At 39.6% G+C, this 22,154-nt stretch overlaps 1 protein-coding gene, 1 long non-coding RNA gene and 1 pseudogene across 2 annotated transcripts; 2 read left to right on the forward strand and 1 right to left on the reverse strand.

Annotated features, from left to right (window-relative positions):
- The first annotated feature begins 5,046 nt into the window (after positions 1-5,046).
- LOC102013734 (interferon-induced guanylate-binding protein 1-like) lies at positions 5,047-21,021 on the forward strand. Its single transcript, XM_005385104.2, has 11 exons — positions 5,047-5,159; positions 6,882-7,090; positions 9,222-9,349; positions 12,435-12,544; positions 12,783-12,979; positions 13,699-13,941; positions 14,986-15,266; positions 16,044-16,256; positions 16,857-16,959; positions 17,169-17,362; positions 20,692-21,021. Exons 2-11 carry the CDS (start codon positions 6,901-6,903, stop codon positions 20,803-20,805), a joined length of 1,773 nt encoding a protein of 590 aa, XP_005385161.1. The 5' UTR covers positions 5,047-5,159; positions 6,882-6,900; the 3' UTR covers positions 20,806-21,021.
- LOC102017352 lies at positions 10,194-12,421 on the forward strand (annotated as a pseudogene).
- LOC106148530 lies at positions 15,170-15,730 on the reverse strand. The gene is made up of 2 exons (XR_001234068.1): positions 15,690-15,730; positions 15,170-15,314 (listed from the first exon to the last, which is right to left on the reverse strand). It is a non-coding gene; the product is annotated as an uncharacterized LOC106148530 (long non-coding RNA).
- Positions 21,022-22,154: the final 1,133 nt, after the last annotated feature.

Raw genomic sequence — 22,154 nt, forward strand, 5'->3', positions numbered from 1 at the left:
TCGCTTGTCTGGAACTAGTGTCCTCTTCTCTTGGAGGACTGGACATCTCTTGTGTCTTGTGTTCTTCTAGTTTCACACCCATGTTGACTTCCCAGACATGAAGTCACTCCCATAATCAGTGTCTAGCACTTTTATGATATTTAAAATAGTGAGGAAACTGTCTTAACCAGGCAAATCTCTCACTCTAATTTTCCTATCATTTCAGGCTAGTTCTTCTGAAATGAAACCATGTCTTTTACACAAGGGTCATAATCTCACAGGAAATGATATCCAGACATGGACAGGACCACAGAACCATCTGTGTCCACAGAACCATATGATAGCAATCTGTAAATACTGCTTATTTCTTGCTTCCATCCAAAGTCCTAAGAGCACAACCTGCTTTCTTCAGTGTTCTGAAGTAGTGCTCGGTCACCTACTAGTTTCTCCAGCAAAGACCAGAGGCAAGAGAACTCCTGCACTGAGCCAGTACTGGAAGACCTGCTGCTGTTCCTGAGAGGAAGGCTTGGGACGTAGTGCACCCAGGTGTTCTGGTGAGGGCAATGAGAGGGTGGGACAAATTCTGCTTCCATATTCCTTCAACCAGCGCACAGAACCGGCAATAGACACATGAGCCAGTCAGTAAGGAAATGATGAAATCATTTCATTATTGTCATTTCTTTTTTTACCTGAGTGATTTTTTTTCTGATCTGATGTCTCCTATGACCTGATGGAGTTGTTTCTTTAGTTCAATTGCTATCATTTCAGAAATTTCAGATGTATGACTTCCAGGTTTTTCTGTGTTCATGTCTCCTACACTTGTTCTGGGTGGGGTAGAGGTCTGAGACTGCATTTTACTCCTTTGTTTTGTCTTTTGTGAAGACCTAGAGGTTCCTTGGAGCTCAGCTTCACTCCCACTATCATATGGGAGTGGCAGGGAGAGGGTCCGAAGATCCCCAGTGCTCAGCATGGCTCCCGTGCTGGTGTGTAGTGGCAAGGTGGGGTCTCAGATACGCATGAAATTTGTTGCATTCAGTTGGCTCTCGGGCCAGTGAGGGAGTAATGGGGGAGGCTCACTGCAGTTCTTGAAGCTCTCTGGGCTTCAGCCTGACTTCCACATGCATGGGGGAGATGCAAGTCATGGTCACTGAGGGTTCAGATGTTGCCCAGGACCCAGCCTGGTTCCCACACTGGCAGGGGAAGGGTGAAGGTAGAGTACCAAGGCTGCTGACTCTGTCTGGGTTTCAGCTGGGCTCCCACAGGGATGTGGGTTGCCACTGAGGCCCAAGAAAGTGACCAGGGCCCCACCTGCCTCACACACTAGTGGGGGAGGCACGAGGGCAGCTCACCAGGGTTCCTAAAGATGTCTGGGGTTTAGCCCACTTCTCATGGGGATCTGGGGGTGCAAGGAGGGGCCACTGAGGTCCCAGAAGGTACCCAGGGCCTAGAGCTCTGCCTGCCTTGCCCGCTGGTCAGAGAGATGTGGAGGCAGCTCACCAGGGTTCCTGAAGATAAAAGATTTTTTATTTTATACAATTCATAGATGTTTATAGCATGTTTCTGAGTTTAGTAGAATAGAAGGAAAACAAGAGATAATTTAAAATAAATGTAAATAAGAGCAACTGTTGGACCATGTTTTAAAGTCCTAAATGCATTTCACATACCTGACATCAAACTAAGATCCACAATGTTAAGTTCACAGCATCCACATACACGATCTTGGCTCCCTTTGGTACCCACTGCTCCTCCCCTTCACTGCTTCCAGGCCTTGGCTTTCATTAGGAGGGTGTGGTTTGACCTCCCTCTAGAGTAAGTGGTGTGAGGGCAGGGACTGTGTGAATCCTCACACACATTGGGAACCTGCACAGTGCTGTGCAGTCAGTGCATCTGATCACACACACACACACACGCACACGCGCGCACACACACACACACACACACACACACACACAGAGTGGGTTATCTTTCTGATGCATAGATTTTGCTTCCATTTTGCATGGATCTCATTGAACCCATCTGAGGGAATAAGTCCATGTTGCTGTGTTCTGTGGAGCGTTTGCCTGGAGCTCTCCATGTAAAAAGTAGTTTATTATAATGCTTTCCTATAATCCCAGAACCCTAGGAGGCTGAGGCAGAGCATCACAAGTTCCAGACTGGCCTGACAACTTAGCAAGACTGTGCTATAAAAACAAAAAGAAAAAAGGCACCATGCAAAAAGGTATTGGGCTTCAATCCCAGAATCATAAGAAAGATGAAAGAAAGAAATGGAAAGAAAGAAAGAAAGAAAGAAAGAAAGAAAGAAAGAAAGAAAGAAAGAAAGAAGGAAGAAAGAAAAAAAAATTAATTCACACCTGAAATTTATATTCTTGGAATACAAATATTTAGAAAAATAACTGAAACAACTAAATATATGTACTAAATTGTGAATAAATTTGACCTGCAGCCATGTTTTAAAATGATAGTTAGATTCTATGTCCGACGAACTAGGTGAACAGGAAAGGGAGGAAATATAGGTTCCTCATACCAAGCATTCAAAAGAAAACTGCAGGCAATGTTTCAACAGCCAAGCATACTGCATGCTTCCTCCATGCTCATGGTTATGGGAAAGGAGCTGTTTCTGAGAAACTAAGAGCGCACCATACTTTCACTTTCAATCTGAGCTGTGTCCAAAAGAAAAATAGCTTGCAGTTGTTCTGAATTGACAGTGGAAATCCTTTACTAATGAATAAAAGTGGAGAAGTTCTCATCTCCTGAAGAACTATTCAGATTTCAAACATAGGGAGAGTGGAGCTGATACTGTCTGCCCCAAGACTACTCTGACACTGTTCCTATGTTAAAATCAACCATTGCTATGTCTTCAAAATAGTGCCAGCCACAGTTTTATAAAGGACACATTATCCAGGAGTTTGTGGCATGTGCAGTGACTGCAAGTTATTCCAGCATAGTCCACATTCATCTTCTCCCTCCTCTGCCATCCATTCTAGGTTTCCTCCACTTGTCCTAGCCAAAATCAGGCACCTCATTGCATCCACTAAAAACCTAAATGACCCATGACAACAAATTGATCTGTATGCCTAAATCACTCCTTCAGCAAGACTACCTGCTCCCACCCAAAATACAGTGTAAAAGAAACTTAAGTATTCAACAAGTTCAAGTGCAGAAAGGTCAGCTGTTCTCTGATAAGAAAGGGACTGAGCACCCCACAGTACAATCACTCACCTGGCAATGTCCACTAGAGAGTGTACACACCCCTCATCTCCACGCTTCAGTCTCCACCTTGTTACTTGACAGGGTCACACTGCTGCCTCCAATGCTGTTCCATAGCATGTTGGATCACCCACAACTTAGTTTAGTTTGTTGAATAAAGAGACACAAATGATCTTCAGGTGGAAAACATTATCTCAGAGTTTCCTATAATAACTTTAGCTCTGCATAACCATCACTTGATAAGTAATTGTCTTATATCTTGGAAAATTTAAATGATAGAGTACTATTTGCAATCTACTTTATTTACTTAATAATTCAGTTTGCACATGTTACTGATTTGATTAACTTGTTTTAATCAACTTCCAAATCTTATTCTCAGTACAAGAGTTTGAACCCAGAATCCTCTCAGTCAGCTAGATCCCTGCCTTTTTATTACTTTTTGCTTTGAACAAGTTTTTTGCTAGATCACTAAGTTGACCAGGATGGGCTCAAACTTGTGATTTTCCTGCCTTAGCCTCACAGCATGCAGGAATTACAAGTATCCACCACCATGCCCACATCATATGAAAAAATTTTTTCATAAGTAAAATAATCACCTACAGATAGCATCTCTTAAAGGTTACAGCATGTTTGAATATCACCACATTGAGTTCAAGGCACATAGAAAATGTACTTTTGGGGGACCCACGGAGTCACATCTAAACCATTGTACCTTTGCCCTGACTTCTTTTCTTAAATTTTTTATTTTATTGGTACATTTTTAATTTACATAATGATAAAATTCATCATAGGGAGTTGTAACTATATGTGATACGTCTTGCTTCTTCCTTTTTTCCCAATCCCCTCCCCTCCCTTAAACCCTTTTTCCCTTCATTATTTACAAAACCTTTGTTTCCATTTTTCTTTTCTATTCTTATTTTTTTCTGGTCCTCTCTTTTCTTTTTCCCCCCTCTGTTGTTCCTCTTTTCATTTAAACATTTTCCTCCCATGTCCCAATGTCCATTATGCATTATGGCCCCTGTTTGAGTTTCTCATACCAGAGAAATCATGTGATATTTGAACACGTGAGTAAGATTTATTTCACTTAGGAGTATCATCTCAAGGTGCACCATTGCACTACAAATGTGTCAAGCTTATCTTCCTTCCCCTGACTTCTTGTTACCATTGAAAAATAGAGACAGTATGTTTTTTTTTAAAAATGTCAGGACTGATTTTACACAAGACATAGGAAATTTTTAAAGTCATTTTTAAAGTCAGGACTGATTTTACACAAGACATAGGAAATTTTACAAATTAATTAACAAGAAAAAGCAATTATGATTAGAATTATTTGGTCAGCACACAGAGAAGTAACACAGGAAGGCAGTTCAAGGTTTGGGATCAAGGCTGCTTGGATTCAGATTACTTATCTTGATTTGAAATTCAGCCTGTCTCTGCTTCTGATTTTAAATTCAGCCTGTCTCTGCTTCAATTTCTGTCTCTTTCTTCAATTTCGTTATGAGATTTAAGATTTAAGATGTGCAGTGAGCATGGCCCCCAGAGCACCTGTACAATGAAGGGAGCCCCTCCTGACTGTAGTGAGCATCGGAATCGAGTGCTGTGTGATCACGAGAGTACTACATGCCTGTTCGCTTACTGTGATCCTCAGTAACCAATTCCACTGAGAGAATCTTGTTATTCTTTTGAAATTATACTTTAAAATTTTATGATGTCTCTCCACTCCAGTATAAGTTTTCTTAAACCTTCCCTCTGGCACAGCTACAAAAATTCTTTTTATAGTTGTTGACCTTTTGTCTGGAACTAAGTACTTTCAGTTTCACATTCCTCTAAATCCATGACAAAGCTTTCTGTCTTTCATTATTTGTCTACTCAGGAAAATACAGAAGCCTGTCAACATCGAGGGTGACTTAAAAGCCCAAGAATACAGCCAGAGGCAGAGCAGAGAGAAGCCAAACGACCTACACAGAGATCAGGTAAGACGCTACCTTCCCTTTCTGCAGCCTCTCCAGCTCTGAAGGAGCTCTGCTCAGGGACTCACAGCTTCTAAATCGGATGCAGCAATAGGAAGGGGCTTATAAGTGTTGTTTTTCCTAAAAAGTATCAGCACTGTGAAAGGTTGGAGCTGAGCCTCAGATAGGATAGGGATCAAATGAAATCCAGATTTCATCAGGGCGCCAGGTCCCCTAGTGCCACTACCGGGCTTGTGTTAAGAGCACTGGCAGACAGAGGAACGATTTGAGCTTCTCTTTGTTGACTTCGCACGGACTGGGAACACAGACTACTGTGGTCCCGATGGGCGCGCTCAGCACTGCTCCTGCTGCAGCTACAGAGGTAACAAGGGAGCCGCCGGAATATTTGTTTGCAGAAGGAAAGCACAGAAATGAGATGCAGTTGAGCAGCCATGGTCACTGTTAAAGGCAAAGAGAGAAAAATACTCAGAGTGAAAGAGGGAGATAACAACAGCAACCTACTTCCTAACCGTTGCGTCTGAACTTCGTTTCACACTAGATGTCTTCCTTCAGCAGTGGTGCAGAGTTAGTGATTTCTTAGGGTCCACCCACTCCTTACCCCAAGCAGAATTCAGCTGCTGTACTTTACTAAAGGGCTTCCTTTAGAAGAATCTCATATAGTGCAGCACTCAGAGAGGCGTCTGCTTCCAACAGAATCCCCTGACCTCATCCTAATTTTCCTGCCTTCAGGGTGCTCTTCCCCTAACTTCCTTGGCAGACACTAGCCTCATTTCTCATCTCTTGTCTGTGGCCATCTCTCCTTGCCAGCAGCTTACGCCCTGCTTCCTCCACTCTTTTTCTTCCTCCCTCCATATTCCTCCTTCCCCTCCTCTAATAAAAGAAAACAAACAAAAAAGCAAGCAGAAGACCTAAAAGCACGTTGCTGAAAACATATCTTAGAACAACCCCTTTCTAGTCCTCTTCATCTGTTTCCTGATTTCATAATCCTTATTTCATAGAAATTTAGTATTTGTGATTGTGAGTTCACACCTTGTTATGTTCAGGCTCACTCACTGTGAAGTTCAGATAGCCCAGGTTAGGCACCGCCCTTGCCCGTGCCCCTCCACGTCCTTGAAAGGGTCCTTACTTATATGTGCCCATGGTAAGTTATTCTCATAATATTCCCAAAAGTAACATGTTGCTTTCCCTTCTGGGAAGGCAGTGTGAGAAATTCTGTGCATTCACGTTCCAGTGAAATGAGCATAGCCACTAGATGAGGAAAGAAGGAACTCATTTTAAAATCCCTGGAAATGGTCCAAAAGGCTTACATCAGGCCATCAACCATCTATTCAGTAAGGGCTTTATTCATTGTAAGAATTAATGAACTGATAAATATTTATTACATATATCCAGAGTGGAAAAGAAATTCTCTAAATCCTATTGTGTTTTCCATTTATAGTCTCTGTAAATTTTTTTATCTGAATTCAAAAAGAAAACTTTCTGCAATAAAATAAATGGAAGATTTGGGTTGTGGGAGCAGGTGAATGTTGATTTTTAAGAAATCATGACTTTTTTTAAGTGAAATGCTCTGATAATATTTTTATAACTTCGTCAGATGTTAGGAAATTTCCCTCATGTGTTTTGTTGATGCACACGGTGCTTGTTTCTTCATGCTGGGGAATTTTATGAACCTAATTTTTAGTATAAAGACTGGAGATACTGATTCTTCCACCCCTGCTCTTGCAGACCAGAACACACGCTAGACATGGCCTCCGAGACCCACATGCCAGCCCCAGTGTGCCTCATTGAGAACGTGAAAGGGCAGCTGAAGGTGAATCAGGAAGCTCTGAGGATCCTGTCTGCAATCACCCAGCCCGTCGTGGTGGTGGCTATTGTGGGCCTCTACCGCACAGGCAAATCCTACCTGATGAACAAGCTGGCTGGGAAGAAAAAGGGTGAGTGCTGCCAGCAGGGCTCTGCTGGGTCCCCTGCCCACTGCACCGCCAGCATGTTGAATGGTGGGTGTGGAGGAGAAAAAGAATCCCGGGAGGAATATTGCCAGCTATTCTGCCACTTAATGAGCTTCTCATTTTCACTTCACTCTGCTCTATGGGATGAGAGTCAGCTCACCAGCTCTCCCTACTATGCCTTAGCTTCCCCTTGGGAAGCATAAATTGATCCTTTCCTAAAAAGAAGGAGAGCAGTAATATGAATAATTAATTTACATGGTAGTAAATTCTAAGACTCTTATTAAGACAGTCATACAGTAAGAGCCAGTTTCCACTGACTTTTGAAGTTAAAATTATTTCATTTGTATCTCACTTTTTCTATTGCTTAAAATTTACATAATATACAATTTACCCTTTAAACAGTTTCAGTTGATCAGGTTCTGGCACTAAGTAAGTTCACATATTTGTGTAGTCACCACTTCCATCTCTTTCCAGAACAACCTCTTCCTCCCCAGGAGGAACTCTGTATCCATTAATCAACAACTCCCAATGTGCCATCCTCCACCACCATTCTAGGTTCTGTCTATGAATTTGACTATTCCACAAACACCATGCAAGTGGGGTCAGACAAGATTTGTCCTTTCATGGCTTTTTTTTTACACTTAGTGCGATGTCTTTAAGTTTTCACAATGTCACATTTGTAAAACTTTCCTTCCTTTTATGGCTCAAGAATTTATGAATATTGTATATCAATTTGTTCTTTCATTTGTGTAGAGATGGAAAGTGGCTTTCTTTCACTTTTTTGCTGTTAGGAATAAAGTTGACATGCACATGGTTGTAAAAATATTGGTTCAAGTCCATGTTTTAAGTGTTCCCGGGTTTATACCTGTGGGTAGTACTGCTGGATCACATAGTAATTTCATTTAATATCTTGAGTAATCACTACCCACTTTTCATATTGCTTGCACCATTTTATATTCCCACCAACAATGCACAAATGTACTAATTTCTTCATACTCTTCAGTTATTTGTTTATTCTATTTGCTTTTGTTCATTTATTTGATTTGATAGTGACCATTTGGATGGGTGTGAAATAGTATCTTGTGATTTTAATTTACATTCCCCTGAATGACCAATCATGTTACACATCTTCTCCTGTGTGTTTCTTGGCCATTTGAATATCATATTTATAAAAATGCCTACTTAAACACTTGGTTCATTTTTTAATCTGGTTGTTTGTGTATCATTGTAGGAACTGGATCTATTCTTGATATCAACCTTTATCAGATATGCATTTGTCAAATATTCTCTCCAGTTCCTTAGTTCCATGTGTTGCTTTTTTATTCTATGAAGGTGAACTTTGATGCAGAAAATTTGCTATTTTGAAGAAATCTAATAAGCTGTCTCGATTTTTATTTGTTGACTCTGCTTTTACTTTTTCCTTTCCAATGTCAGTACTTCTGTTTCCTTTTCTTGTCTGGCTAAGATTTTCAGATCAATGTTGAATACAAACAGGCTGGACAGCTTTATCTTGCTTCTGATCTTAGAGGAAAAGATTTCATTTTTTTGCCCCAACTGTGATGTTGCCTATAAATTTTCATGGATGGCCATTATTATTGTGCTGAGGTAGTTTGCTTCTATTTCAAGTTTCTTGAATATTTTTGCAGTACTGGGGATAGAACCCTGCAAGGACTAAGCCATATTATCCCTACATAATCAGCCTTTTTTGTGTGTGTGGTACTAAAGACTGAACCTAGAATCTCAAGCATGCTTGGAAAGAACTCTGTCACTGAGCTACATATCCAGTCCTTGTTTAACTTTACTTTTGAGGCAGAGTCTCACTAGGTTGACCAAGATGACCTTAAAGTAGTAATTCTCCCGCCTCAGCCTCCTCTGCAGCTGGTCTTAAAGGTTGGTACCAGTATGCTGGCATTGTGAATGTTTTTCTTATCATGAAACTGCTCAACTTTTTTGTTGTATCAGATAAACTGATCTTTACTATTTGTCTCATTGAGAGTACGATCAATGATGGCTGTGGTTTCAGTTCTCTCTCCTAACATTTATTATGCTTTTATCTCAGTTTCACAAACACTTGCTATTAAATCTCCACCCGTTTCATCCCCTCTATGCTTTGCAGGCTTCTCACTGGGCTCCACCGTGCAATCTCACACGAAAGGAATCTGGATGTGGTGTGTGCCTCATCCCAAGGACTCGAAGCGTTCTCTAGTTCTGCTTGACACCGAGGGCCTGGGAGATGTTGAGAAAGTAAGGATGAGGATTCAATTTTGGATGAGCTCCTTGTCTTTGAATATTCTCTACAATAAGCAGTTTTTACTTATTTAAGAGATTCTACTTAAATATAATATGTCTTTTTATTTTTTGCTTACATTGCAGAGACTGTTTAGCAAGCAGAAATCAGAAAAATATTCATAAGACAGAGTCAAAGCAGGAAAGCAACATGTTTAATATGATGTTCTAAGTATCAACAACAATCTATAAACAAAGCAAGTTATCCTGTATGAAAAACTAAAACACAAATATGCTCAGTGTCAAGAGTCTTATCCTACTGCATACTTTAAGGATTTAGGTGTTGAAGCCTCATGAGTTTGTGTTGAAATTAGAACCCTGGTTCTAACTTGGTGCACTGAAGCAAATAACTTGATTCTTTTAGCTTCAGCTTTCTGATGTGTCAAATACATGTAATAGCTTCACATATACCTCCTAGTATTGTTTTGAATATTTCATAAGATAACATATCTTTCTATATAATGATTGCTACAAAAGGGCTACAAGTATTATACACACACTTATTTATTTAAGCAGTCCCAGGGATTGAAAAGTTGGGCACTCTAACACGGACTTATGTCCCTATCCCCATATTTACTTATTTTTTATTTTAAGGAAAGGTCTCACTAAATTGCATAGAGTGGGATTGAACTTACAATTCTGTTTCAGCCTCCCTTGCAGGAGGGATTACAAGCATGCACCACTACATCAGGGTCTACATCTCTTATAAATAAATTTTGCCATTAAAAAAAGAAATTTTCAATTTTCTTTAAGATCTAAGAACCTAGCTTCACTTGCTGTCTGCCTAGCTCTGTCTAGGAGCATGCCAGTGAAATAAGATGGGCTCGCGTGGCTACTGCAGCGCTAGTGTGTCAATTCTTGGTCTGGCACAGAACGCTACAGTTCTGTTGTGCAAAGATATATGACTGATTGGCATGTCCATTTAATATAAGAAAGTGGAAACTTTCCCCAACACTGCAACCAATAGTGAATTTGGTAAATATCCTGCAGAAGTTATGGAAGAGAATCAAGCATTTAAAAGACCTAGAAACAATGATGATATCGTTGAGTTACAAATTCCGCTTCAGGGCAAGAATGCTGGGGCAACAATTGGAAAAGTAGACAACAATATTAAGGCATTCCATACAGACTATAATGTCAGTGTTTCAGTCCCAGACAGCAGAGGCCTTGAGCGCACATTATCAGTGCTAATATTGAGACAACTGTATAGATTCTGAAGAAAATCATCCTTACCCTGGAAGAGGGCCTGAAGTTACCTTCGCCCACTGCAACCAGCCAGCTCCTGCTTGATTCTGATGCTGTGGAATACTTACATTACCAACACTACAAAGGCAGTGACTTTGACTGCGAGTGGAGACTGTTAATTCATTATTGTATGGCAGGGGGAGTTTTGGGGGTCAAAGGTGCTAAAGTCAAAGAACTTCAAGAGAACACCAGACAAAAATCAGGTTTTTCTAAGAATGCTGTCCTCATTCCACTAGCAGTTGTCCTTATTGGAAGAAAGCCTGATAGGGTTATAGAGTGCATAAAGATTGTCCTTGACCTTATAGCTGAGTCTCCCATCAAAAAACATGTGCAACCTGATGATCCCAATTTTTACAAAAATGAGACTTACGATTATGGTGGTTTTACCATGAGGTTTAATGACTGCCATGGGCAGTCTGTAGGATTTCCCATTTGGGGAAGAGGTGATTTTGACAGAATGCCTCCTGGTCAGACTGGGCATCCCATGCCTCCCTCTAGAAAAGATTATGATGACATGAGCCCTCAACAGAGACCATCACCCTGTCCTCCTGGTCAAGGTGGCCAGGATGTTAGCAGGACTCAGAAGCTTTCTCTTTCACTACCACCACCACTAAGAGGTAGAGATTTAAGGGCCTATTATAGAAGAGGAAGACCCAGACACCACTATGATGGCATGGTTTGTTTCAGTGCTGATGAAACTTGGGACTCTGTAATAGATGTATGTAGCCCATCAGAATGGCAGATGGCACATGGACCACAGGGTGGCTCTGGATATGATTATTCCTATGCAGAGGTCGTGGCTCATATGGTGATCTTGGTAGACCTCTTATTTTCACACAAGTAACTATTCTCAAAGATTTGACTGGATTTATTATTGGCAAAGGTGGTCAGTAGATTAAGCAAATCTATCATGAATCAGGAATGTCTATGAAAATTGATAAACCTCTAGAAGAATCCAAAGATCAGATCATTACCGGAACAGGAACACAAGACCAGACACAGAACGCCCCGTATTGGCTGCAGAACAGTGTGCAGCTGTCTGCAGATGCTGACGGATTCTAATGCAAGCTGTATTTTCTTTCTTATACTGTGAATCAGTAGTCTGGAAAGTTTTGCTAAGACTGGTGGAGAACCGGAAGGAGTTCTCTATCATCTTAAAAAATTTGTTTCCATGTAAAAAGCCAGCATTCCCCTAGTTCATGGGTGTTCTGCATTTGAGATGTAGTGAAATCTTTGCTGTTCACCAGATGTAATGTTTCTGCTCCTTACAAATGGGAGGGGGTGTGCAAAGGCTATTGTTGAGATTTTAAAACAGCAGCAGAGTGGATTGTACTGTTTGTTCATTGTTAGTGGTTTAAAAAATTTCTCCCCATTTAATTATTGTGAACATATTGCTTTGTATGGTCTTTGTAAACTTTTGTGGGGTGGGACAGGCAGAAAGTAACAATAGTCCACAGGGCATCCTTTCAGAGCAGTGTGCAGAATATAGTGCTCTTTTTTAAGAGGGACATTATGATTTTTAAAATAAATTTAATGAATTTAAAAAGTGACCTAAGAATCCTGACTGATTTTCAGTTATCAGCCAATAATCATAAGAGGGCCTAAAGAAAATTGGTGTAAATCAAATATTAATCAAAAAATATTCAAAGTTCCAGTCTTATAGACTACACTTATATTTGAATGTAGGTTTCCATGTAATTACTCTAAAAACTTTAAGGTGATAATTTTGCCATTGCTGATCTGCAAATTGACACAAGAATTAAACACACTTATGGCCCAAATGTATTCTGACTTCCAGGGTGACAATCAGAACGACTCCTGGATCTTCGCCCTGGCCATACTTCTGAGCAGCACCTTTGTGTATAACAGCATGGGAACCATCAACCAGCAGGCCATGGACCAACTGCAGTATCCTTGTGTAGTCCAGGACAGACCTGTGCGAGTGAACTGCCACATGGCTCTAGACCCTGGTACAGCCAACCCAAAAAGAGAAAACATAAGCAATAATTCAAGTCAGGAAACATTCATGTACTACTAAGAAATGGCAGTTAGGCTAAGAACAGCGATAGAAATTTGTGGATTTGTCAAACTAGTATGGGATATTGGGCCCTGTTACTTTGCCAGTTTTCCTTAGCTAGCACCTCAGCTATGTGACTGAACTGACAGACCGAATCAGAGCAAAGTCCGCACCCGACACAAGTGAAGTTCAAGACTCAGCTGACTTCGTGAGCTTCTTCCCAGACTTTGTGTGGGCACTGAGAGATTTCTCCCTACAATTAGAAATAGATGGAAATTCTGTCTGTCCAGACAGCTACCTGGAGAATTCCCTGAAGCTACAACAAGGTAATATGGAGAGATAATTGGTAAATGGGAACATCTAAATACTACAGATTATCAATCTATACTTTTCTAATTCCTTTTTTTACATTTAGAGCTTTCTACTACTTCTACCTACCTACACCTGGAAATTAATGTTTAATATCTGAATTAATAGATTCAATTTTAAAATACTTTCTCCCCAGTTCAGAGACAAGTTTCTGTCTTTCACCTTTGCTATGCTTAATTTAAACTTCTCTTGGTGCTTGTCATTTGTGATTCTGCATTTATCCAAAGAATATGTAGTGTAATGAATGTATATTTGGGGCTGGGGATTTAGCTCAGTGGCAAAGCGCTTGCCTGGCAAGCGCAAGGTCCTGAGTTCGGTTCCCGGTACCGGAGAAAAACAAAAAAACAACAACAACAACAAAAAAGAATGTATATTTGAAGAAAATAGATTAAAGCAGTGTCGTAGCCCAAGTGTAATAATTGAAGTTTTGGAAAAGTATGGTCCACACACAAGTGCTAGCTAATGAGATCCTGCCTCCTGTCTTGAAATAGATATTATAGGAAAAATGTTGCGCCCATTCATGTACATATTGTCTATGGATGCTGGCATGCCACAGTCAGTGAGTTGAGTGCACAGAAAAGAGGCTCTCTGGTCTGAAAAGTTGAAAATATGTACTATTTACAAAAAATGTTTACAAATTCCTACAGTTGGCAAATCCCTTTTTTACTTCTTACAGGAACTAGTGAGAAAGTTAAAAATTATAATCTCCCCCGACTCTGCATCCGCAAGTTCTTCCCAAAGAAGAAATGCTTTATCTTCGATAGACCTGCTCAGCGAAAGAAGCTGGCCCAGCTCGAGACACTGCATGATGATGAGCTGGATTCTGAATTTGTGGGGCAAGTTGCAGAATTCTGTTCTTACATCTTCAGCTCTGCCAAGACTAAAACTCTTCCAGGAGGCATCCAAGTCAATGGGCCCCGTGAGTATCTTTCCCACTAGTTTAACACATTCATAAGACCGAGGAGCAAGAAAAAAAAATGAATCCAGTTTCAGTTTCAAGTTTGCAATTGTACCACTCTTCCATGTAATTTTAGATGGCCTCAACCTTTCTAATAAATTTTTTTAATCACATATCTTGATGGGAAAAATGAGAAAAAGCTTAAAGAAAAAAAAAGATTATTGCTTTAAAATTCCTTAAGTAAACTAGATTTGCAAACTAATATGGTAGCCATTAAAAATATGGTTATTAGGGCTGGGGATTTAGCTCAGTGGCAAAAGCGCCTGCCTGGCAAGCGCAAGGTCGTGAGTTCAGTTCCTGGTACTGGAGAAAAACAACAACAACAAAAAAAATATGGTTATTTAAATTTAAAGGTAAATTAAGTTAATAAAAAATTAAAACATCTCATGGCTATATTTCAAGGGCACATATTCTCGTAAATTTCTTGAATAATGCTATTTATTTTATTTTATTTTATTTTATTTTATTTTTTGGTTTTTCTCTGGTACCAGGAACCGAACTCACGACCTTGCACTTGCCAGGCAGGCACTTTGCCTCTGAGCTAAATCCCCAGCCCATGCTATTCATTTTAATAAACCAAATGGTAACAGCTTTTGATTGGGATGATATTTCTTGTTCTATAAGTAGTGATTAAATGCTTACTGTTATTAGCGAGGATGATACAGATATAAAGGAAAGAAATAGAATTCTGGTCCTAATGGTACGTAGAGTTAAAATGGATGAAAAATTCGAATAAACAGTCCTGTGCAGTATATATCCAGGAATCTCAAACTTTACTGTACATACACATAACCTGGAGGTCCTCCTGAAGAGAAAGGTCAAATTCAATACGTCTGGGTAGAAGCTGAGGTGCTATATTTCTAGCACATTACCAAGTGCTCAGTTAATTACACCAATGACACATTGAGCCAAATAGGAGGTAACTGACATGCTCAGAATTACATACAATGGAGAATTTTTCCACTCTACCTATAATATGCATCATCACCTGCTCTCTCTATGCAGGTCTAGAGAGCCTGGTGCTTACCTACGTCAGTGCCATTAGCAGTGGGGATCTGCCCTGCATGGAGAACGCAGTCCTGGCCTTGGCCCAGATAGAGAACTCAGCTGCAGTGCAGAAGGCCTTGGCCCACTATGACCAGCACATGGGCCAGAAGGTACAGCTGCCCACAGACACCCTCCAGGAGCTGCTGGACCTGCACAGGGCCTGTGAGAGGGAGGCCATCAAGATCTTCATCAAGCATTCTTTCAAAGATGTTGACCAAGTATTTCAAAAGGAATTGGCGGTAGGTAAATTTATCTCAAGAGTTTATTGATTTGGAGAAGACAAAGTCCTATAAGGAAATAAAATAAGTATTTATTTTGAGAAAGGAAGTAATTCCTAGATTTTTAAATGGTGTCAGCTACCTGTGGATAATCATAATATTAAGAGGTAATCATAATATTAAGAAGTAACAATTTTATTATTCTGGACTCAAAGTTTCAAAACATTTTTCTTTCATAATTGACTAATAATCTTCCTGTTATTATAACTAAATGCATAAAATTTATAATCAGAACTTCTAATCAAGTTATGTGTATGCTGTTATATTAATATTGAAGAAAAAAGCAAAAAAAAAATATTCTAAGTTATCTAATGAAGGCTTATTTTGAGGTACATTTAGTCCATGGGCAATCATTGGTCTAACGCCAGGCATGGTGTTGCATACCTGTAATTCAAGCACTCAGGAGGCTGAGGCAGGAGAATCTTCTTGAGTTCAAGACAAGCTGGGGCAACAAAGTGAGCTCAAGTCTAGCCTGAAGTGTATATCAAGACCCTGTCTCAAAAAGACAAAAAGAAAAAAATCACTGATCTAATCTGAAAAATTAGAGTTTATTTCTAAAGTATGGTATAATGCTAACAATCTCTGCTCAGAAATTGAACTTTAGTAAAGTTCAAGTTTACAAAGAAATTTAGTAAAAAGTTAGGATTGTAATCTTTTTGACAATGTTCGCAGAAACTCTGACCACAAGATATAATCTCTCTCTGGCTATTCTTTTTATTTCTTATTTTTGCACTAAAGGCCCAGCTAGAAAAAAAGCGAGATCACTTTTGTGAACAGAACGTGAAAGCATCTTCAGATCGCTGTTCAGCATTACTTCAGGATATTTTCAGTCCCCTAGAAGAAGAGGTGAAACAAGGAATGTATTCTAAACCAGGGGGCTACCATCTCCTTATTCAGAAGGTGCAAAACCTGAAGAAAAAGTACCAAGAAGAACCCAGGAAGGGGATACAGGTAAACAACCTTTATCTGTGTTGTTGTGCTGGTTTCCATCATCAGAGTGACCAACCTTAACTACTCAGTGATGTGCCTTACTGTCTGCACTGCACTCACACTTTCATTAGTAACACCCATGAGACGCCTTTTGTACTAGATCTGGCCTAGGTACTCTTCAGAGAGTGCATACCCAAGTAACAGCTGAGTTGTCATCTTTTTCACTGCCTGTTACACTCCTGACCCACATTTCCTTAGCTTTCTTCCTCCTTCCACTTCTTCCTCCAATCTGTGGTCTCCATGAAGGCTTCATTCTTTAGCAAACTCAGCCTGTACAGAGCACAGCACCATTAACTCTAAATGTAGCTCCTTCAGTCTAAAACAACACAAGCCTCTTTTCCCACAATCTTGCTATAAAGGACATTGCTTCCTGGAGCATGTGCAGGCGGTCTTACTGGAAAGCCTGGAGTATGTGCCCATTCTTGTTAAGAAAGAATCTTGGCACCAGGATCCCCCAGGACTAGGAGGAATAGTTCCTTGAGCAAAAGTTGGTGGGCAAAAGACAGAAATGAATGCTTACAGTCACTGCTACTGTTAACCCTGTGTTCTTTGGTTTGGAAGGCTGCTGAGGTTCTGCAGAAATACATGCAGTCCAAGGAGGATATGACTAATGCCATTCTGCAGACAGACCAGACTCTGACAGAGAAAGAAAAGGAAATCGAAGGTGAGGAGTAAGTCAAGAGGATGCATGACCTCAAAAGCTCTTAAAAGTTTAAATAATTTAAGGACATGTGGTATTCTTAGACTGGAACAAGAAAAGCAAAGATGTATCTTATTTTCCAATGCACTCAGCAACAAGAACAGGTAAACATGCAAAGAGAAAGGACGCAAGGCCTCATAGTAACCCACCAGCCTTTCTCTCATTCCTTTCAGTGGAACGTGTGAAAGCTGAATCTGCAGAAGAGGCTGCGAAAAGGTTGGAGGAAATGCAGAAGAAGACTCAGGAGATGCTGGAGCAGAAAGAGAAGAGTTATCAAGAGCATATCAAACAGCTGACTGCAAAGATGGAGGAGGAGAGGGCCCAGCTAATAAAAGAGCAAGAGCAGACTCTAGCTCTTAAACTCCAGGTATCTGCTGAACCATCTTGAACTTTCTGCTTTTCCTTTCCTGTCTATTCTCCGTGATAACTATCTCAAAACAAAATTTTTTAAAAATAGCCAGAGATACAATACAATGAGAAGGCCCAGTGTTCCACTCCTAGTAATGGGGAAACAACTAGTTAGGCAAGTTTCATTAACAAAATAGCTTAGAAATTTTATTCTTACTTAGATTAAAGTTTACTTAGAGTTCATAGTTCAGGTTATGAGCCTGTAAGTGACAAGCTCATAAAATACAGAATTATGACATACAATAGTCACAATTTACAAGGAAAATGTAAGAGGAAAGCAAATACTGCTTGTATGTTAGATGTGAATTAAGAAATGTAACCATTTTTAGTTTCACAAATTTTTCCCCAGAATATAAAATGGAATCATATTGTCTATGAAATAAGTTTAATTCTAAAAGAAATTAGAATTTCTTAAATTAAATGTATGTAGGCAAATTCTTAGTCTTTTATTGTACAAGCCAATGTGAATTACCATTTGGACAAAATGCACATCCCTTTGCATGTTCTCTTTTTTTGCTTTTTTGGTTGGGTTGAGTTGGGTGTTTTGGGGTTTTTTGTTTTTGAACTTGTTTTTGTTTCCTAACATGTTGTGAAAAAGCAAGAAGGACCTCATGTGTCTTAGTTACTTGCTTATTCCTGGGACAAAATGTCCTACACCCACAAGTTAAATGAAGAAAGGTTTATTTCAGTTTCCCAGTTTGTAGAAGTTTCAGTCCATAGTCACTTGGCTCCAAGGCAAGGTGGTGGGTCTACGGGGCATCACAGAGGAGAAACAGCCCATGGCAGTGCAGGTGGGAAGGAGCAAGCATCAGCCTACTTTTCCCTTTTTTGTCCATTCAGGCTACAAGCCTATTGGTTGGTGCCCTTCACATCCAGGTTGGGCCTTCCCATTACCCACATCCAGAACTATCCTAATCAGTGGACTAATCCAATTATCACAACCTTATTTCAGAGTCATATACCCATGATCCAACCACCTCCTAAATACCACACCTATGAACACATGAGGCTTTTGGGGACATCTAGATATAAGCCATAACAGCAAGTTAAGAATTATCTGAAGAGTTCTATATTCTTTTCTAAAATTCAATCCTCCTGGACTGTAATCATGCATAATACCAAGTATCAGAGTTTAGTAATTAAACTGCATTTTTCTTTAATCTTTGGATAGTGATAACACCTTTAGAATTTCTTAGATATACACACTAGACCTCCAAAACTTTTGAATACAGACTGTGAGAGTTAGTGTCTATTTACCAAGAAAGGAAATACATGTCATTCATCATGTTGACTTAGACTTTAAGAAGTTGGCACTGCTTGCTACTGAACTGCAAGCCAGTGGCAACTGCCATAGAGGCTAAAAAAGTCTCTCAGGCATAATTTCAAAGACACTTACCTGTAGCCCAGTTTGAGATGTTACTGCAATATGGAACAGAGTAAAGGGCAAAACTTTACTAATTGATTTCTCAACAAAGTTTGGTCATTGCTTTTAAAAGTATTTTTGACTCATAAAGAAAAATTTAATAAATTAGATTTCATCACAAGTAACAAATTGTGCTCTGCAAAAGATACCAGTAAGAATAAAAAAGATATACCACAGACTGAAATAAAATATTTTCAGATCACATGTCTAACAAAGGACTTACATGAAGGAAATGCAGAGACTCTGAGGATTCCCCAGTAAGAAAACAAATAAAATCCCAACTGAGAAATGGATTGAAGGACTGAGAAGACATTTCACCAAAGGAAATAGATGGGTGTCAGATAAGTGCATGGAAATATGATCAGCATCATCAGCCATTAGTAAAACGCAAAATAAAATCCTGCTGAGAAAGAGAGACCTGACTACTAGAGTGGGGATGGAGTTGTTAACATTGTCCCCCTCCAGCTACAGGACCTCCACCCTCAGTCTGCGATTCTTTGTTCCCATGCCGACTGTTTAGGGACACCTCCAGGGACCTCTCTGATAGTGTTGCTGTGCCTTTCCAACCAACATCACAATCCTTGGTCCTTTATCTGCCCCTGCCACCTTAGCGTATGCCTCTTTAGATCAGTATAGTCAGTCTCCACTTGCTGGGAACTGAACTACAGGATGAGGTCCCACATGTCAGCTATTTCTTGGTGACTACAATGCAGTGAGCACCCCGTGAATCTTTGTCTCATATTCCATCCCTCCACAGTGAACCTTTCGACCCATGGATCAGCCTGAGTGTCCCATCACTGTTTGGCAACCACTTACCCTGCTTACCTCATTTCTTCTCGTACCTGGCTAGCATGGCCATCTTTACGCAGGCAATTTTTATTCTTTACTTACCTTCCACTTCTAGGTTTTAAACACTCCCTGAAGATAATCTTTCTTGTTTTCTCTTCTTTACACCACCCCCTGAGTCTGGTTACCCTGGGATTCCTTTCTGGTCTTCCCATGGTCTTACCCTCTGAATCAGGGCTTTGTCAACTACTAGCAGAAAATATGCACACCCAGGGAACCCCTGGCTTCCTATGTGGGTATTACTGCATTTGGGTGGTCTCCTTGAATGCTTCCAGTAGATGCCAAGCACAATATGTCTTGAGATAGCCTCCCGTTATTTATTGGAGAACTCTCTGTTTTTCTTATGTAGGCACTCATAGCTAACAACTTCTTTCTTAGATCTGCTCTCTTTGTATCCCACAGATTCTGTTATGTGAAATTTATATTATCATTCGACAAGGACTTTTTAAATTTGTTTTCCTGATTTTTTCTATAGCCCAATGATTATTCAAATGTGTATTATTTGATCGGCATGTGATTTCTTTTGATGTTTTCTAGTTTCATTCCATTGTCATCTGATAAGATACAGAAGATTATTGCAGTTCTCTTGTATTAACTGAGACATGCTTTCAGGCTTAAAATGTAGTTAATATTGGAAAAAATTCTGTGGACTGCTGAGATTAATGCGTACTCTGCTATCGTTGGATGAGACTCTCTGTAGCTATCTGTAAATCTGCTTGTTCTATGATGTAGATAGACACTGATAGTTCTTTATTAAATTTTTGTCTTATTTACTTCTCTATTTATGAGGGACTGGTATTGAAATCCCCCACAGTATTTGTTGTGGTATCTGTCTGCCCCTTCTTGTCAAGGAGTTTTTGTTCTACTGAATTAGATGCACCAATATTCGGTGTATTCCTATTTACAATTATTATATCTTCCTGGTGAATTGTTCCATTTACCAATATGCAGTGACCTTTGTCTTTTCTGACCAGTTGTGATTTGTCAGAAGTTATTCATACTCAATTTGTCTTTTTTAGGAACAAGCCAATCTACTAAGAGAAGGATTCCAAAATGAGAGCAGACAACTTCAGTCAGAAATAAAGCAACTGAAGGAGAACATGAAGAAAAATGGTAAATGTGTCATTCTCTAAAGACCTAAGGAAACAGGCATTCCTGACACCGTTATCTGTTCAAGGCATAGATAAAGCAACTTTAGATTTTGGAACAAAGGCCATTTCAGTGAATGCTACTTAAGTCTTATAACCACAAAAACCTGCAAAGACATGAAGTAAAATACTTGAAGTCAACTTCATCTTTCTTAAATGATTGTAAATTTTGTACCAAGTATAGATTTTACTGCTGCACAATTTTGCAAAATATTAGGTTTGAGTGTGGTAATCTTATACATGTATTTATCTTATCTTGATTATACCAAGACCTGCATAACCCTCCTTTACAACTCCCTCTTCTTCCCACTGGTTCCATTCATTTTCTTAGAACAGTCCCTATAAGTGCCACGTTGTTTTTCACAAATGTGCAGCTCTTTCCTGCTGCACAGTTGCTTGTCCCTGTTCTATGACTGAGCCTTTAACGTGCTTTGGTACATCATGAGTAGAAGAGATGTATGTATATCCAAAAAGATTTTTAAGGGCTTTTTCTCTTATACTGCACAGGATTCCAAGTAGAAACTGATGTGGATAGTTCTTCAAACTCCTGATTTTTAATTGTTTGTGGTAAATATAAAGAAGTAGGGTAGGTGAATCATATGGTACTTCTCTTTAAAACTTTTAAAAGAACCTTCATACTTTTTTTTCCAGAGAAGCAACATAATTTTATATTCTCAACAATGGTGCACAAATGTTCCAGCTTTCCCACATCCTCACAAACACTTGCATTTTTAGATTTTTTTAGTAATTGTTACCCAAACAAATGAGGTGATATATCATTGTTATAATTTGCATTTCCTTGATGGTAATGAATAAAGTTAAGTATCTTTTGATACACTTCTTTGACTCTTCTGCCTTCTTTAAAGAAATATCTATTCATGTCTAAGTTTTTAATCATACTGTTTGTGCTTTTTGGTATTGAGTTGTAAGAGTTCATTATGTGTTTGAATATTAACCCCCTGTTAAGAGTGTGTGTGATTATTGTCTCTTGTTTAGTTGACTGTCTATTCACTCTGGTGACTGCTTACTTTGATGTGTTGACATTTTCAGATTCCACGTAGTCCTTTTTGCTTCTTTGTGCTTTCATTTACATCATGTCTGAGATACCACAGCAAACATTAATGTCATTGCACTAGTGTATTTCTGTGGCTGATAAAACTATAGCACAGAGTTATAAAGAAAAGTTTACCTAGCTTATGGCTGTGAAGGTTCAAGTATTCACACCTGGTGGTGAGTTTATTGTTGGAAGATTCCAAGGTGGCACAGGGCACCACATGACCACAGACAGGGAGTGTGCATGTATGTGTGTTTCTCTCTCCTTTTTCTTTTGAGCC

Source organism: Chinchilla lanigera, unplaced genomic scaffold (assembly GCF_000276665.1).
Source record: "Chinchilla lanigera isolate Chin_1 unplaced genomic scaffold, ChiLan1.0 scaffold00022, whole genome shotgun sequence".
Taxonomy (NCBI): Eukaryota; Metazoa; Chordata; class Mammalia; order Rodentia; family Chinchillidae; genus Chinchilla; species Chinchilla lanigera.